Raw genomic sequence first — 17,289 nt, 5'->3', positions numbered from 1 at the left:
TAAACATGGTCTGTATCAGTCGCATCACCCGTCGATAGCTCAGTTGGTAGAGCGGAGGACTGTAGAGTTGCAGCTATCCTTAGGTCGCTGGTTCGAATCCGGCTCGACGGATGGTTTTGCAAATGAGTTCTCGAACACGAGTTCGAAGTAGATTTCCCAGAATTCTGACTCCTTCTGAGAGGGGCACTTGGCCCGCCCATTTCAGAAGGAGGAAAAGATTTAAACATGGTCTGTATCAGTCGCATCACCCGTCGATAGCTCAGTTGGTAGAGCGGAGGACTGTAGAGTTGCAGCTATCCTTAGGTCGCTGGTTCGAATCCGGCTCGACGGATGGTTTTGCAAATGAGTTCTCGAACACGAGTTCGAAGTAGATTTCCCTGAGAGGGGCACTTGGCCCGTTTCAGAAGGGGGAAAAGATTTAAACAATCGTCTGTATCAGTTGCATCACCCGTCGATAGCTCAGTTGGTAGAGCGGAGGACTGTAGAGTTGCAGCTATCCTTAGGTCGCTGGTTCGAATCCGGCTCGACGGATGGTTTTGCAAATGAGTTCTCGAACACGAGTTCGAAGTAGATTTCCCAGAATTCGACTCCTTCTGAGAGGGGCACTTGGCCCATTTCAGAAGGTGGAAAAGATTTAAACATGGTCTGTATCAGTCGCATCACCCGTCGATAGCTCAGTTGGTAGAGCGGAGGACTGTAGAGTTGCAGCTATCCTTAGGTCGCTGGTTCGAATCCGGCTCGACGGATGGTTTTGCAAATGAGTTCTCGAACACGAGTTCGGAAGTATGACTCCTTCCCTGAGAGGGGCACTTGGCCCATTTCAGAAGGTGGAAAAGATTTAAACATCGTCTGTATCAGTTGCATCACCCGTCGATAGCTCAGTTGGTAGAGCGGAGGACTGTAGAGTTGCAGCTATCCTTAGGTCGCTGGTTCGAATCCGGCTCGACGGATGGTTTTGCAAATGAGTTCTCGAACACGAGTTCGAAGTAGTTTCCATTCCTGACTCCTTCTGAGAGGGGCACTTGGGCCCACTTCAGAAGGTGGAAAAGATTTAAACATCGTCTGTATCAGTCGCATCACCCGTCGATAGCTCAGTTGGTAGAGCGGAGGACTGTAGAGTTGCAGCTATCCTTAGGTCGCTGGTTCGAATCCGGCTCGACGGATGGTTTTGCAAATGAGTTCTCGAACACGAGTTCGAAGTAGATTTTTTTCCTTCTGAGAGGGGCACTTGGCCCATTTCAGAAGGTGGAAAAGATTTAAACATCGTCTGTATCAGTTGCATCACCCGTCGATAGCTCAGTTGGTAGAGCGGAGGACTGTAGAGTTGCAGCTATCCTTAGGTCGCTGGTTCGAATCCGGCTCGACGGATGGTTTTGCAAATGAGTTCTCGAACACGAGTTCGAAGTAGATTTCCCAGAATTCCCGACTCCTTCTGAGAGGGGCACTTGGCCCATTTCAGAAGGTGGAAAAGATTTAAACATGGTCTGTATCAGTCGCATCACCCGTCGATAGCTCAGTTGGTAGAGCGGAGGACTGTAGAGTTGCAGCTATCCTTAGGTCGCTGGTTCGAATCCGGCTCGACGGATGGTTTTGCAAATGAGTTCTCGAACACGAGTTCGAAGTAGATTTCCCTGAGAGGGCACTTGGGCCCACTTCAGAAGGTGGAAAAGATTTAAACATCGTCTGTATCAGTTGCATCACCCGTCGATAGCTCAGTTGGTAGAGCGGAGGACTGTAGAGTTGCAGCTATCCTTAGGTCGCTGGTTCGAATCCGGCTCGACGGATGGTTTTGCAAATGAGTTCTCGAACACGAGTTCGAAGTAGATTTCCCAGAATTCCCTGACTCCTTCTGAGAGGGGCACTTGGCCCGTTTCAGAAGGGGGAAAGAGAATTAAACATGGTCTGTATCAGTCGCATCACCCGTCGATAGCTCAGTTGGTAGAGCGGAGGACTGTAGAGTTGCAGCTATCCTTAGGTCGCTGGTTCGAATCCGGCTCGACGGATGGTTTTGCAAATGAGTTCTCGAACACGAGTTCGAAGTAGATTTCCCCAGAATTCCCTGACTCCTTCTGAGAGGGGCACTTGGCCCATTTCAGAAGGTGGAAAGAGAATTTAAACATGGTCTGTATCAGTCGCATCACCCGTCGATAGCTCAGTTGGTAGAGCGGAGGACTGTAGAGTTGCAGCTATCCTTAGGTCGCTGGTTCGAATCCGGCTCGACGGATGGTTTTGCAAATGAGTTCTCGAACACGAGTTCGAAGTAGATTTCCCCTGACTGAGAGGGGCACTTGGCCCATTTCAGAAGGTGGAAAAGATTTAAACATCGTCTGTATCAGTTGCATCACCCGTCGATAGCTCAGTTGGTAGAGCGGAGGACTGTAGAGTTGCAGCTATCCTTAGGTCGCTGGTTCGAATCCGGCTCGACGGATGGTTTTGCAAATGAGTTCTCGAACACGAGTTCGAAGTAGATTTCCCTGAGAGGGGCACTTGGCCCGTTTCAGAAGGGGGAAAAGATTTAAACATCGTCTGTATCAGTCCCATCACCCGTCGATAGCTCAGTTGGTAGAGCGGAGGACTGTAGAGTTGCAGCTATCCTTAGGTCGCTTTGAATCGGCTCGACGATGGTTTTGAATGATTCAAGTGTCGCTGGTTCGAATCCGGCTGAGGGACTTGGCCCGTTTCAGAAGGGGAAAAGATTAAACATGTCTGTATCGTGCATCACCCGTGTAGTCGTTGGTAGGCGGAGGACTGTGGTTCCTATCCTTATCGTGGTTCGAATCCGGCTCGACGGATGGTTTTGCAAATGAGATCTCGAACACGAGTTCGAAGTAGATTTCCCTGAATTCCGACTCCTTCTGAGAGGGGCACTTGGCCCATTTCAGAAGGTGGAAAAGAATTAAACATGGTCTGTATCAGTCGCATCACCCGTCGATAGCTCAGTTGGTAGAGCGGAGGACTGTAGAGTTGCAGCTATCCTTAGGTCGCTGGTTCGAATCCGGCTCGACGGATGGTTTTGCAAATGAGTTCTCGAACACGAGTTCGAAGTAGATTTCCCTGAGAGGGCACTTGGCCCATTTCAGAAGGTGGAAAAGATTAAAACATCGTCTGTATCAGTTGCATCACCCGTCGATAGCTCAGTTGGTAGAGCGGAGGACTGTAGAGTTGCAGCTATCCTTAGGTCGCTGGTTCGAATCCGGCTCGACGGATGGTTTTGCAAATGAGTTCTCGAACACGAGTTCGAAGTAGATTTCCCTGACTCCTTCTGAGAGGGGCACTTGGCCTTTCAGAAGGTGGAAAGAGATTTAAACATGGTCTGTATCAGTCGCATCACCCGTCGATAGCTCAGTTGGTAGAGCGGAGGACTGTAGAGTTGCAGCTATCCTTAGGTCGCTGGTTCGAATCCGGCTCGACGGATGGTTTTGCAAATGAGTTCTCGAACACGAGTTCGAAGTAGATTTCCCAGAATTCCCTCGACTCCTTCTGAGAGGGGCACTTGGCCCGTTTCAGAAGGTGGAAAGAGAATTAAACATGGTCTGTATCAGTCGCATCACCCGTCGATAGCTCAGTTGGTAGAGCGGAGGACTGTAGAGTTGCAGCTATCCTTAGGTCGCTGGTTCGAATCCGGCTCGACGGATGGTTTTGCAAATGAGTTCTCGAACACGAGTTCGAAGTAGATTTCCCATTCCTGAGAGGGGCACTTGGCCCATTTCAGAAGGTGGAAAAGATTTAAACATCGTCTGTATCAGTTGCATCACCCGTCGATAGCTCAGTTGGTAGAGCGGAGGACTGTAGAGTTGCAGCTATCCTTAGGTCGCTGGTTCGAATCCGGCTCGACGGATGGTTTTGCAAATGAGTTCTCGAACACGAGTTCGAAGTTAGTAGATTCCCTGACTCCTTCTGAGAGGGGCACTTGGCCCGTTTCAGAAGGGGGAAAGAGAATTAAACATGGTCTGTATCAGTCGCATCACCCGTCGATAGCTCAGTTGGTAGAGCGGAGGACTGTAGAGTTGCAGCTATCCTTAGGTCGCTGGTTCGAATCCGGCTCGACGGATGGTTTTGCAAATGAGTTCTCGAACACGAGTTGAAGTAGATTGGTAGATTTCAAAATTTCTCTGAGAGGGGCACTTGGCCCGTTTCAGAAGGTGGAAAAGATTTAAACATCGTCTGTATCAGTTGCATCACCCGTCGATAGCTCAGTTGGTAGAGCGGAGGACTGTAGAGTTGCAGCTATCCTTAGGTCGCTGGTTCGAATCCGGCTCGACGGATGGTTTTGCAAATGAGTTCTCGAACACGAGTTCGAAGTAGATTTCCCAGAATTCCCTCCCTCCTTCTGAGAGGGGCACTTGGCCCCTTTCAGAAGGTGGAAAGAGATTTAAACATGGTCTGTATCAGTCGCATCACCCGTCGATAGCTCAGTTGGTAGAGCGGAGGACTGTAGAGTTGCAGCTATCCTTAGGTCGCTGGTTCGAATCCGGCTCGACGGATGGTTTTGCAAATGAGTTCTCGAACACGAGTTCGAAGTAGATTTCCCTATGAGAGGGCACTTGGCCCAGTTGAGAAGGTCAGAAGGGGGAAAAGATTTAAACATCGTCTGTATCAGTCGCATCACCCGTCGATAGCTCAGTTGGTAGAGCGGAGGACTGTAGAGTTGCAGCTATCCTTAGGTCGCTGGTTCGAATCCGGCTCGACGGATGGTTTTGCAAATGAGTTCTCGAACACGAGTTCGAAGTAGATTTCCCAGATTCCTCCTTCTGAGAGGGGCACTTGGCCCGTTTCAGAAGGATGAAAGAGATTTAAACATCGTCTGTATCAGTCGCATCACCCGTCGATAGCTCAGTTGGTAGAGCGGAGGACTGTAGAGTTGCAGCTATCCTTAGGTCGCTGGTTCGAATCCGGCTCGACGGATGGTTTTGCAAATGAGTTCTCGAACACGAGTTCGAAGTAGATTTCCTGAGAGGGCACTTGGCCCATTTCAGAAGGTGGAAAAGATTTAAACATCGTCTGTATCAGTTGCATCACCCGTCGATAGCTCAGTTGGTAGAGCGGAGGACTGTAGAGTTGCAGCTATCCTTAGGTCGCTGGTTCGAATCCGGCTCGACGGATGGTTTTGCAAATGAGTTCTCGAACACGAGTTCGAAGTAGGGATTTCCCAGATTTCCTTCTGAGAGGGGCACTTGGCCCATTTCAGAAGGTGGAAAAGATTTAAACATGGTCTGTATCAGTCGCATCACCCGTCGATAGCTCAGTTGGTAGAGCGGAGGACTGTAGAGTTGCAGCTATCCTTAGGTCGCTGGTTCGAATCCGGCTCGACGGATGGTTTTGCAATGAGTTAAGTTCCGAGGGCGCTGGTTAATGTCTGTTCCGGTTGTGATCCGGCTCGACGGATGGTTTTGCAAATGAGTTCTCGAACACGAGTTCGAAGTAGATTTCCCAGAATTCCCTGACTCCTTCTGAGAGGGGCACTTGGCCCATTTCAGAAGGTGGAAAAGATTTAAACATCGTCTGTATCAGTCGCATCACCCGTCGATAGCTCAGTTGGTAGAGCGGAGGACTGTAGAGTTGCAGCTATCCTTAGGTCGCTGGTTCGAATCCGGCTCGACGGATGGTTTTGCAAATGAGTTCTCGAATGCGGGTTGAGAATAGATTTCCCAGGATTCCCTGACTTCCGGGAAGGGCACTTGGTCCATGGTGCACTAATAAATATTAGCAGATGTGGTCCTCGAGTCCTTCAACGGAAATCAAGATCGAGCTGATCGAACTCTTAGGTGAGCTTGTTATCTAGGTTGCATGCTGAAAAACAACGCAGCTGCAGGAGTGATATACAGCATAGATGTATTCGCTTCATTGTTATGATGGATCGTAGACTTAAGCAGCACCGTTCACAGTGATGTTGAAAATCGATTGCATGGAAAGAAAGCTGCTTCGACGGTTGTTTGGCTATTTTTGGCCCAGAGTGTGCCACAATGAAGAATGTTGCGTGGAGGTGAATGTGATGTGCTGGCGGATTTTACGTGGAAGGCATCAATATCTAACTCCGTTGTTGAAAGTGGGTACAGAAATTGGTCTTCACTTCTTCGGTCACATTACAACAAGACTCATAAACCGCTTTGTTAAACGTGTTCTGAGGATTCTCACGGATTATGACACACCTCAGCGCAGATGAGGGCATTCGCATCTAACGATAATATTAGCTCGCCGACTAAGACAGTTAAAGGCATCACTTCAGGAACCTGTGGTGGTGCGGGTTCCAAGAGGGTTATGCCCATATAGAGTCGTAGATTATGGAGAGAAGAATGATTCCGTCCATTTCTTCCTAATTGCGTAAAAAACGGCCGGAAGGTACGGCTTCGAGCGGTCCGGCGCGCTATTTTCCACAAAGACATCGATTGGAGCGCGCCAGCCTTGTGCACGCGGCAATTAGGAAGAAATGGACGGACTCACCTTCCTCTCCATAATCTACTACCCGTATAGGAACTCTGCACCACCCGAACTTCCACCCCAGGTTCATGGGGTGATGCATTTAAGTCGTGCAACAGAGGTACACCTATGACATGAAGTTCGGTGTAGTTGCGGAAGCGGCTGCGTTCGAAGCGGTGCGGTGGAACTAGCAGTTAGGATTGAGGGGGGACATTTGCTAGTGCTAATAATCGTAGCAGTTCGCGTAGTCCCACCATGTTCTTAAGCATTATGTCCCACAGCAGCGCTTCGTGCTGCATAACTGTACCGAGCTTCAAGTCGTTTTGACCCGAGCATACACAAATTACGCAAGCGCAGAGTACCTTGTTGGTGATAAGACTAAATATTCTCTTGCTCCATCGCAGTATGTCTGCACAAAGACACCTTCATAATTTTGCTGTCCAGCAATTCGCTATATAATGAAGAGTAAGGACGAGCCAATGCACAATGATAATTGCGAGTTCTCCAAACCGAGAGGGTCTAACGAGGTGATTGTACACTTTTGCCTTGCGTGATCGCCTCCGCCAAACAAGAAAAATGTTAAGGCGAATGTACGCCTCACAATGTTGTATCATAAGCCAAAATTCTTGACAGCAACTGTAGCACTTACAACCATGGCACCACCTACGGTGAGTCCTAGTCGGGCAAACACAACCTGAAGTCCGCTGCATTTCCGTGTACGGAAGCGTTCGAAGTGAAGCGGTGGAGTTGCCGCTTCCGGGATCCTCGCTTTCAGCAATCGAATTGCAGAGATGAGTGAGGGTCCCATCTTCGTCGCAACTGCTTGTAAAACTGTCTGTTGACCTATTGACTTTTGTGAGCACTGCTGCCAGAATCAAGCATACGATCAACACCAGGATTACCTGGATTCCACATTCGTTGCACAACCCCTCAACGTTAACGTCTGTTATTCTCCCGCCATTTCTGGTTTGAGCACTCGCGTCTGCATCCCTTGCCGCTTGTGCCTTTTTCTCTGTGTTCTCGTCTCTGAGATTCGCGCAAACTCGTACGTATTTTCCATAATTTTTCCACGCCTCTTTGTTAGGAATGTTTAAGTTTCGTTCTGTACCTTGCGCCCCTTAACTACGTGATTTATTAGTTATTCATTAATGAAGGAAAAAATCCTGAAGAGCATCTTTTCCTTGCGGTGCCCTCAACTTCTATTGCACGTGTGTTTTTTCTTTTGATATATTGTTTTTATCCTTTCGTAGTTTCTTAATTTTTCTTGATGATGGATTTGTCAGACTTCGAGACCAAGAAGAAGAAGAAGTCTTTTCCAAGAATTTGTCTTAGATGAGGTATGGCTGACAATGAGGTCCAATCGCAGCCGGTGAGATCATTTTGCTTTTGAGACGAAGCCGTAGGTAGTTCTTTTTTTTTCGGACTTTTTAGCCCTCAGTCTAATCACTTCTACTTCTTCTATCTTCTACTATCTGTGGTTGTAGACGTGGAACTAAGCGAAATTAACTTTTTTCGATTTTTCTGGATACGAATTATATGGTAACAAAAATACGACATTAGCCCCCCCCCCCCCATCCTCTCCACCAAATGTTTGCACTTTTGGCGTTTTTTGGAATTTTTGCCTCTGCATTTTTTTATGTTCGAAGCTAGTAAAAACAATAATTTTAGTTTTACTGCATAGTTCTTTACTTCCGATCATCGAAAATGTTTTTTCTTCTAATTTTTGCTATTGGTGAAAATTATCTGTTAGCACGGAAGCGAAGGAAGTGTAGCATATTAGCATCAGCGTCCAGCAGTGATGAGTGCAATAAATAGTAAACACAACAGGGGTAAGCATTTAGCGTTGTTCACTTTGGTAACTCCTAATTAGTCCCCCTGCTCTCACCCCAGGTTAAGTACGTATACAAGTGGTAGATATACAAATACATGTAACAATTACTTAGAAGAAAGAATAAAAGTAAAAGGTACCTAAACAATAGAAACAGAGGGACTTAAAGTTTTTTTTAATTCAAAAAAGTGTCTGGTGCCCTTACATACACTAAAAAAGAAACAGGACTGAAGCAAGATCTTTAGCAGTTTTTTTGGAATTTTTTTGCACCCGATCAACTTCAGGATTCGACTTCCGAGCCGCAGATCCATCCAAGTCCACATATGAAGACGGTTACGGCTGCCCCAGTTCCGAAAAGTGAGCTCATCGCAGTCTGTCTCAATATTCTGCAAATCAGTCTTTTTATAGTCTCAATATATTTATATTATATCGTAGTCTCAATATTCTGCAAATCAGTCTTTTTATAGCTTACATCCGAATGCCGAAGAGAGGATTCCCTCCAAATCCTATGCCTGAGAACTATGTTCGGGTAGGGATACTATGCTTTCTTGCTTTTGAGAGAACTTACTTTTTTGTTTTTCTTTCATTTTAATTACTTGTCTCTTTTGTATGGAACATGATTTTTGTACAGCTGGATCAGATCACTGATGATCTATACGAAAAGTTCTGCAAAGAAGTGCTTGAAGAAGTTGAACAAGAATGTAGCCCTCAAGAGCGAAAAATACTTGACAATATGAGCTCTTCGGGAGATTTCGGTGTAAGCTAGAAGCATTTGCAACCTCACTTCCTTCCCTTGATGATGTTTTCGTCATTTCTTAGGCGGCTGTGGATTTTTACGACGAGATCATGGGGGAACTTCCAGTTGTGATGGTTCACATGCGAACGTCCAAAGTGTTTCTGTCGCCATCTTTGAGGTTATAGTCGGCGCTCTTCATTCTGCTTAGTCTTCAACTTGTAACTGGATTTTATTTAGGGAGAAGTGTATCGAAAAAGTAGTAGCAGTAAAGAAATCCGATCCGAATCCTATTTGCGCTTCTCTGGCACATATTCAGCAACTTTTTGTTGGCTTTCCACCTGAAATTCGGGTTTGTTTGCCCGTTCAGGCATCATTTTGATGGCTATCTTAGTGTTGCGGATATATTTGAACATTTGCAATAATTCTTCAGCTCCGCCATATGCTCGTAGCGGAATTGGAAAGGCAAGAGCCTGGTACGTTATCTGAGGACGACAAACGCATCATGGCGCTGCCTCCTTCAGCGCGTTTCACTGCTAGACCGGTATGCTGCATCACAATTTTGTCCCCAAAAAATTTTGTAGATGTTTGACACGTTCGCGAAATACGGTTGAACGAGTTTTGGTTTCCACAGCTGTATTTTTGTACCTTGATTGCAGTCCTTATTTAGCACATTGACGATCAAGCGGTTTTTTTTAAGCGTATCTGTCATGTGGGACCACGCATATTTTTTACGCGCCAATTATCCGACTTCAGGGTGACCGAAAAAACGGATTGCAGAGCTGATTAAAAATTTGATAACTACTCATAAAGACGGATGAAGCTGAAGCGGATGATGATCCGCTATGCTATGATGCCTGTCCCCTCCCTCCAATCTGACAGCATCGTCGGACATTTTCGTCAATGTGTTAACACAATTTGTCAACTTCCGGAATTTTTACTCGAACGTTAAATACCTTTTCCGTAGTGTTCATTTCTTGATATATCAGAGAGCATATTCAAGGGATTGCTACTTCGTCGTTGCGGAGCACAACAAACCCCCAACACTACTCCTCGAAGAGTTTCAAGCAGGTATTTTCCTCATGTGTAATTTTATGAGTTGTTTCCGTCAGAGCCAGCGGAACTCGATTTGCCCTTTTTTCGTTTTCCGTCATTTTACCTATTGTTTAGGACACCTAAACCTAAAGAAATAACAACCATGGATTCGAAGGGAGACATTATTACAATCAATGCAAATCATTCATCGGTTGCTCCTCCAACGAAGCTTCCACCGAAAACAAAACGTACGTCTTGCAATTTCATATTCTGGAACGACCTCCACCTCAGATCACAGAAAAAATACTTATTCTTTCCTAAAAATAAGATATTTCTTTCTTTAGTCTTTGGAATTCAGTTTCTTTTTTTATAGCTTTGTTTATAAATCTGCTGGTGCCGATAGATGATCGGATTTATGATAAAATTGCCGAAGTGCTTGCGGAAAGATGCACATTGGAAAGCGTAAGTTTTTTTAATTACGATATATCTTTGCTTCCTTTATCACAGGTTTTTGCCGTCAGATAGAAGACGAATCACTGCGAATGGCGATTGAAAATATAAGAGATAGCGGTGAGATTATGGTGGAAGACTGGTTGGAAGAACAATACTTTTGCCCACCCGGGCTACGATTGCGTGCCAATGACGACGTTGGGAGGATATACTTGAGAAAAAGTGAAGTGGCTGAGGTGAGGTAGTAGCATGAGAAATGATAAGATTTCTGTTGCTTTTTTTTTGTTTTTCCTGATTGTCGTGAGGAAAAATTTTTCAAACGATTTGAAGGTGTGGCGCATGTGTTATGCTACGTTGAATGAGCGGCCGCAATGCGACATTCTCAGCGCTGTGGAAGCACAGTACATTGGCATAGCGACAAAGGCTAATGTAAGACTGTTTCCTGTATGTATTTCCCTTCCATATATCCAAAACATACGTGTTCAGATGAAAGAAGTTTCGAAATACGATTTATTAAAAGGAGCACGAGTCGTATTCCCTGCTCCACCGAGGTCCATTGGCAGGAAGCCTATGCAGTATGTCCAGGTATGATTCAATTATTTCTTTCGATTTCTAAAGATGACTGGCTCCCAGAGTATCCGAATTGTCTTGTCATTGTTACTAAGTTAAGTAGTTATGTGGTGTAGGCTATACATCAATCCAAGCTTCTTGGAGGTGAGATTTTTCTCATTCTTATGATCCTTGTAATTCTACTCCGCCCCAGTATGACAATTTTTCCAACATGATTTAAATTCTGTGAATAATGGCAAGGTCTTTGTTTTCTTCTTCGTTCGTTTTTCGTTTACCTTTCGTTCGCTTTTATTTACCTCTACTTTTGCTGGGACGTACATGGTTCTTTTGGATGACAGAGAAAAATAGAACAAACTTCTCATAGACGAAATATTTCTCATTCTTCTTTTTTTTTATTAAGTTTGAGATTGGCTTTCCCATAGGTTATGCACTAAGAGCTTTTTTTTGCGCCAATCCTATCTTTTGAAAAGTTTTAAGATGTAATTTTTATAGAACCATTCTCTAGTATAATTTTATGTAATCCTGTTTTCTATAGCTAGTACGGCTAAATCAGGTATTTATTTGGTTACAGATAGACATTTTGCTCATGGAAGAAACAGTTTATGGCGAGCGGTCATATAGTCAAGCACTATTTCTGACTGATCTGTACTCTGGGTACTGTTTCGCTCGTGCGCTTACAGATAGTCCAGATTTAGCTATCATTGTACGTCATGTTATGGACATTTTTGGATCCTTTGGACCACCCGGTAACATCGATTTCACTCATCAATTCTATCGATTTGTTACTTGTTCTTAATGACGCATTTCAGAAGCGTACAGAACATTTTCGACAGACTATACGGCTGTAATCGCTGATGTAATGCTGGACATTGAACGGTTATTCAAAATTCCGATAAAAAATATGGGTGTTGGGGTAAGGTTGGGATTTCTTTCTATTTTATCATTTTCGCTAAACTGATGCTTCAGGGAAACCTCACTCGTGATCTCGTTAGAGCTCTTTATCGCCGTGCAGAATCAGAACTGATGGCAACCAATCGTTGGGTGGAAGCGTTGCCGTTTGCTGTGATTGAACAAAACCAACGTCCCTCAAAATTCTTTGATCCTATGAGGACACCATTCGAGGTGCGACTTCACTTTTCTTATTGTACCAAAGTGAAGAACTACAAAGGAATAAATAGTGGATTTACCATGCAAGATATGTCGCGATCAAAATTTCGAGTGAAATTTGAGCCGGGGAACCTTTCCTAGAGTTCTGAGCTGTTCTTTTTTTTGTGGACTACAGCGAAGCGCTTATGGAGACGAAATAAAGAAAATGGTTACGTAGTTTTATTACAAAACTTGGAACCATTGAGAACATAGCGTATCACTGATACAGGAATATTGAATAGGGGATGTACTAGTACTATTTTATCGACTCTCAAGCCGTTGTAGACAGTTGAAATTGTAGTTTAGATAATGTTCGGCCGTCATGCATGGCGCGATGAGATATGTCCACCCTGGGTCAGTCCTGCTACGATGGGTAAGCGGAGATATTACAGTATTGTTATGCGGTGCTCGTATTGATACCAAGCCATTGTAAGATGATTTGAACACTGTTATTTGTAGAAGATGTGGAAATGGAACAGTTGCGGGCAAAAGCTGGCAAGAAGAATACTAAACGAAGATTCATGGTGAGACACAACTTTCTTCTGTCGTTTTTTTTTGTCCTATTATTTTGGCGCAATAACTTCTTTCTGGTAGTTTTCCTGAACTCAAACTCTTAGTAGCTGTCGAACATTTATTCTATTTTTTCTTTCTGAAAATGTGAATTGGTCACGAACATAGGGACCCGTTTTTATTGCGGACAAAAAACGGATCCAGTGCCGAAAATAATCACCTTTAGGGGGAAACATCTTCAATTTTCGATACTAGACAGCCTTCATATTTCCTACTCATTTTTTTGTATTTCTATTTTACTATTTATTATTCTATTCTATTTCACTTATATTTTATTGAACACATATCCTAGTTGTCTTCTAGCTTTTCTTGCATTTTCTTTTCCTATTGGTGTGGCTTCCTTTGTTCACGATTCAGTCAGTATTTTCTTTCACAGAATTATGATACATTTCTGTTTAGGAAAATGGAGAGGAGGAGTATGAGAATTCTCATTTAGACAGTGTCAAGGATCTCAAATTGTACGCGAATTCATTAGTGGAAAGTAGAAAAAAGGTCCGTTCCACGTTTTTTTTTCTCATAGAACTTTTCGTCCAGCTCTTTGTTTTGTCTCTATCATTCTTTTTTCTCTTTTTTAAAATTCATTCTTGGATTTATTTCATATCTCGGAATGTGTCATTATTGTAAATTATTGGTATTAACAATATTGGTTAGTTATTTACCGCTCCTTTAAATATCCTTGTATTAATCACCAAACACCTTTGGTGATTTAATAATTCCTGAGATAATCATACCTAATCCATTTATCAGTTTTCTTTTGCTCACATCTGTTGGTTAATGTATTGGTTTGTACACCTCGCGCACCGTACCATAAGGTTATTCTTTTTCAGATAAAAACCGCTGTTGCACCTGTGTATGTACCGGTGTACAATGAGGAGAACAAGCTAGTAAATCCTGGGACTGGTTACATGTTCCAAATTTTTGATCGTGTTTACGTGAGTTTTTTTTTCTCAAAAGTTGCTTTTGAAATATAAATACAGCTTATTCGCTGTCGAGGTTGTAATTTTTTTAAGGTTCGGAATCCACACTTTCACTATGACTGCAGATCATCTAAGCAGCGTCCGCACATTGCTCGTTATTATCGTGGAATTATTGTTGATATAGACGAAGATTTGGTAGATTCCATGTACAAGGTGTGTCACCAATCAGAAAAGGAAACTTCTTCAAATAATCGAACTTTGAGTCAAAACTTCATTACTATTAAGATTCTGTACTGGGAAGATGATCCGCATGATATTGATGCAATGAGTTCGGCCCAATGGCCTGCTGCTGATGATAGTAAGTTTCATTTTTAGTATTTGCTGAATCGATCAAATCCCATTCTTTTTTTTACAGCGTATGATTGTACATCATCTTGGTTTGGTCCTTGGGATGTGACAGCTTCAACTGCACATCTAGCCAAGCTACGCGCAGTTCCTGGTAGGCCAATTATTGTCCTTTCTTGAAAACTGCTTCGTTTTGTTCGGATATCTGAATGATTATTATAGCCGAATATTCCTCTGAAAGTCTGGTGAGCAAGCGGCGAACAATTGACGTTCGTTGTCGGTGCGGTAGCCCCGGTTGCTTCGGATTTGCCAATTCACGATGTCCAAGAAAATTGTCCATGGAGTGCTGTATGAAAGTATGCTCACATTTCATACTGCTTGTTTTCCTGTTTAGTCTTCTTCGTTCAGAGTCCGTTTGACTGCTCGTTCCATAAAAGAGGAGACCGTATTCATTTTGAGGTGTGTCCTCATTTTTACTTTTCGTAGTGGATGAGATGTCAAATTTTCAAAGCAGCTCAATAGATTTGAACCCTCCATTATGCTCTCAAACTGGAAAAAAAACTACTAGTAGGGATGGAAGCTTACATTATAAGAAGTCAATGAAAGTGATAGTTTGAATGTTGTTGTATCCGAAGTGAAGATAGAAAGCAAAACTCTGTTGTTGTTTGTTGTCCCGCCTTTCCGCAAATTTCTTGTTTCCATCAGCTATTCAGAATATTTTCACGTCGCTCCCCATCACTTTTTTTTTCGATTACTCTGTCTTCACAACTATAACGAATGTTCTCAATATGTTTTTTTTTGGAACTGTTGGACTGTTGCTTGTTTGATTATTCGCAGATGCTTAAGGCGGATCATCGGTGTAGTCCTGACAATACCTCACTCATCACGTTTCCACATCTCAGAGCACGAGCAGCAGACGCAACTAGCTCTGCTTTCTCGACGAAGAATGAAAGCTTCGCATCTGGGTTTGTTTTGAGGTCTTTTACCAGTCATTGGGATGATTTTTAGAGCATTTATAGAGTAACGAAATCTGTAAATAACATTTTAAATGCATCTTAATTTTTTTAGGGTCGATTCCTCACCATACTCACGCCAACCACAGAAAAGGTAAAATCTCTATAACGATTTTTAAAGGGAGAAGTTAGGGAGGCAAAAATGAATAATTTAAATCTTGATGAAATCTCCTATTTGCAGTGGACGATCCTCAGTGAACTCTGTTCATTCTCAACCCGAAAAGAAATATACGTTTAGGTGCGCTTTTTGAAAGAGCTAGCTTATGCGTTTCTAGCGAGAATGAACAATCAAAAGTTCATTGAAGTTGTTTATCAACGCATTTCAGAGATGGCATATTAGTAGAAGTCTCCGGACACGAACTGGAAGCGCCACCTAGAAGAGGTGCGCCACCAGTGCTAAGGAAACGACGCATTTCTGATCCACAAGAGGTACTAATTTGAGCTTGTTTTGTATTTTCTATTTTTTTTCTAATTTCTTCATTTTCTGACAATAGCTACATACCGTTCTAGGTCGTCATCTCATCTGTACGAACTAGAGAAGGATGGTCTGTAGAGAGATCTGACTCTGTAGCTAGCAGTTCTAATGGAGGTCATCAAGTTCGCTTCATCAGCCCTGAACCTGAATCGCTGCATTCTCCCACCCCAAGTCCAACACCATCAGCATGTTACGAAGTGGAGATAAGCCCAAGTGACTCTTCACAAACTTTTTCACAAGATGTAGTCTCCTCTGTGACCCACAGGAGTCCGAGACCCAAAGCTCCTCGCCTTCGAGATGATATGGTCCACGATGGAAACGGATTGGATTGGGACATACCAGAAATGTCGCTCCGGCCGAGGGTGGTACCTCGTCGTGATCACCCGTATGAGCGCATGACCCCCATTAATAGAGCCGTCAGCCCAACAACAAGGTCATTGGCGGTCAACTCCATGAATCAGCGATTAGAAAAGTCAGCAAGCCATGGAGAAAGGAGTTATACAGCCCGAGTAGTATCTTCAGCACCTGAAGGAACATCCAAGGGTGAGTGAGTTACGGTTCAGTGGATCATAAGGCAGAGGACAATTCAAGTGAACTTGGAAAAAAACTGAAATTCAAGTGAAGTTACAAAAAATACATAAATGCAATGCAATCTTTACATTTTATCAAACATATGTGGTTAATGTTGGGATATTTATTCTGGACTCTTCGGCTTCTTTTCGCAATATTGAATGCAAATTCTAAAATGAACATAGATGACGGAGTTGGGCATGTGCAAGCTGGTCAATCATGTCTAGGTTTTGATGTAACCGATTTCTTTAAAGGCCCCCGAATGGGGTATTTTATTCACACTGGGGACTTGGTTCTATTCCTAAAACACCAGAGTAGCCCAACTCGCTCGCAACTCCTTAAAATAGTCGCCACACTAGCCGCCTTTTTACGGCAATTAGAAAAATGGACGGATACCTCTCTCTCCATATTCTACTATCCCGTTCGTGGGTGTGCCTTTAAAGTTATGGACGTTTAGGTGCAAGGGCATACAAATTAGTGCCTACGGCTAGAGAAGCTACACACGTCCATCCTTTTGATGCCGAAATGATAGCTGTGAGTTGTCTGTCTTTTTTTTTTTTGGAGTAAGCCATTACTTTCTTCTTTTTATATTAATGTCATGGTAATAGTTATCCAACTACATGTTTGCAAATTTTGTTCAACTATTTACTTGTTTGTGTAAAAAAAAACCCTGCAAATTTCAAGGAAGGGAAATCTATCGACTTCGTTAACGATGAGGAAGAGGACTCCCAAGAAACAGGTAAACAAGAAATCAAAAATAGAAGTTTGAGCGTCACAGCTATTAATTCTTGCAATTTTTAGCATCTCAAACTGCGGTGGTAACATCGACGAGTGTTCCCCGACGGATATTCGTTGTGGTTGGTTCCCTTATAGTGCTTGATTTTTTGTTTTGACCTTTTTCTGTCGATTTGATAATTTCCAGAAGTCTGGGACATCTGATTCACCTCGAAGTATGGAAAACCCTACCGACTAAGCTTTCCTTAGTGTGATACTCTGATGTATATGTACGTGGATCGCAACCTATCGCCAGATGTTATAATAGAATAACAGAAGCATTTTTCGGGAACAGAAGATGGTTGAGAAGACCCATAGTGTTTTCCTACTTTGTACATAATTTAAGTTTGTTGATTATACAATATTTATGTGTTACAAATATATTGTTGTTGCCAAAAAACAAAGAACGTTCAACGTCTCTCCTTGATTTGGTTACGCCGTAATAT

General features: G+C 43.4%; 1 protein-coding gene across 1 annotated transcript; it reads left to right on the top strand.

The window, feature by feature from the left end:
• Window positions 1–7,756: 7,756 nt before the first annotated feature.
• RB195_015840 (uncharacterized protein) lies at window positions 7,757–17,042 on the top strand (the record flags this gene model as incomplete). The annotated part of the gene is made up of 34 exons (XM_013440609.2): window positions 7,757–7,786; window positions 8,530–8,602; window positions 8,713–8,774; window positions 8,877–9,002; window positions 9,065–9,159; window positions 9,219–9,330; window positions 9,412–9,522; window positions 9,982–10,049; window positions 10,149–10,261; window positions 10,387–10,475; window positions 10,535–10,699; window positions 10,794–10,892; window positions 10,950–11,048; window positions 11,605–11,779; window positions 11,843–11,946; window positions 12,000–12,155; window positions 12,486–12,552; window positions 12,639–12,703; window positions 13,149–13,241; window positions 13,577–13,681; window positions 13,760–13,879; window positions 13,952–14,024; window positions 14,082–14,165; window positions 14,234–14,367; window positions 14,420–14,470; window positions 14,858–14,976; window positions 15,080–15,118; window positions 15,206–15,262; window positions 15,351–15,453; window positions 15,535–16,042; window positions 16,527–16,603; window positions 16,754–16,808; window positions 16,871–16,926; window positions 16,992–17,042. 34 exons carry the CDS (start codon window positions 7,757–7,759, stop codon window positions 17,040–17,042), a joined length of 3,534 nt encoding a protein of 1,177 aa, XP_013296063.2.
• Between the last annotated feature and the right edge of the window lie 247 nt (window positions 17,043–17,289).

Source organism: Necator americanus, chromosome V (genome assembly GCF_031761385.1).
Source record: "Necator americanus strain Aroian chromosome V, whole genome shotgun sequence".
NCBI lineage: Eukaryota > Metazoa > Nematoda > Chromadorea > Rhabditida > Ancylostomatidae > Necator > Necator americanus.
The sequence above is the reverse complement of the archived record's forward strand: the minus strand, read 5'-3'. Positions and strand labels throughout refer to the sequence as shown.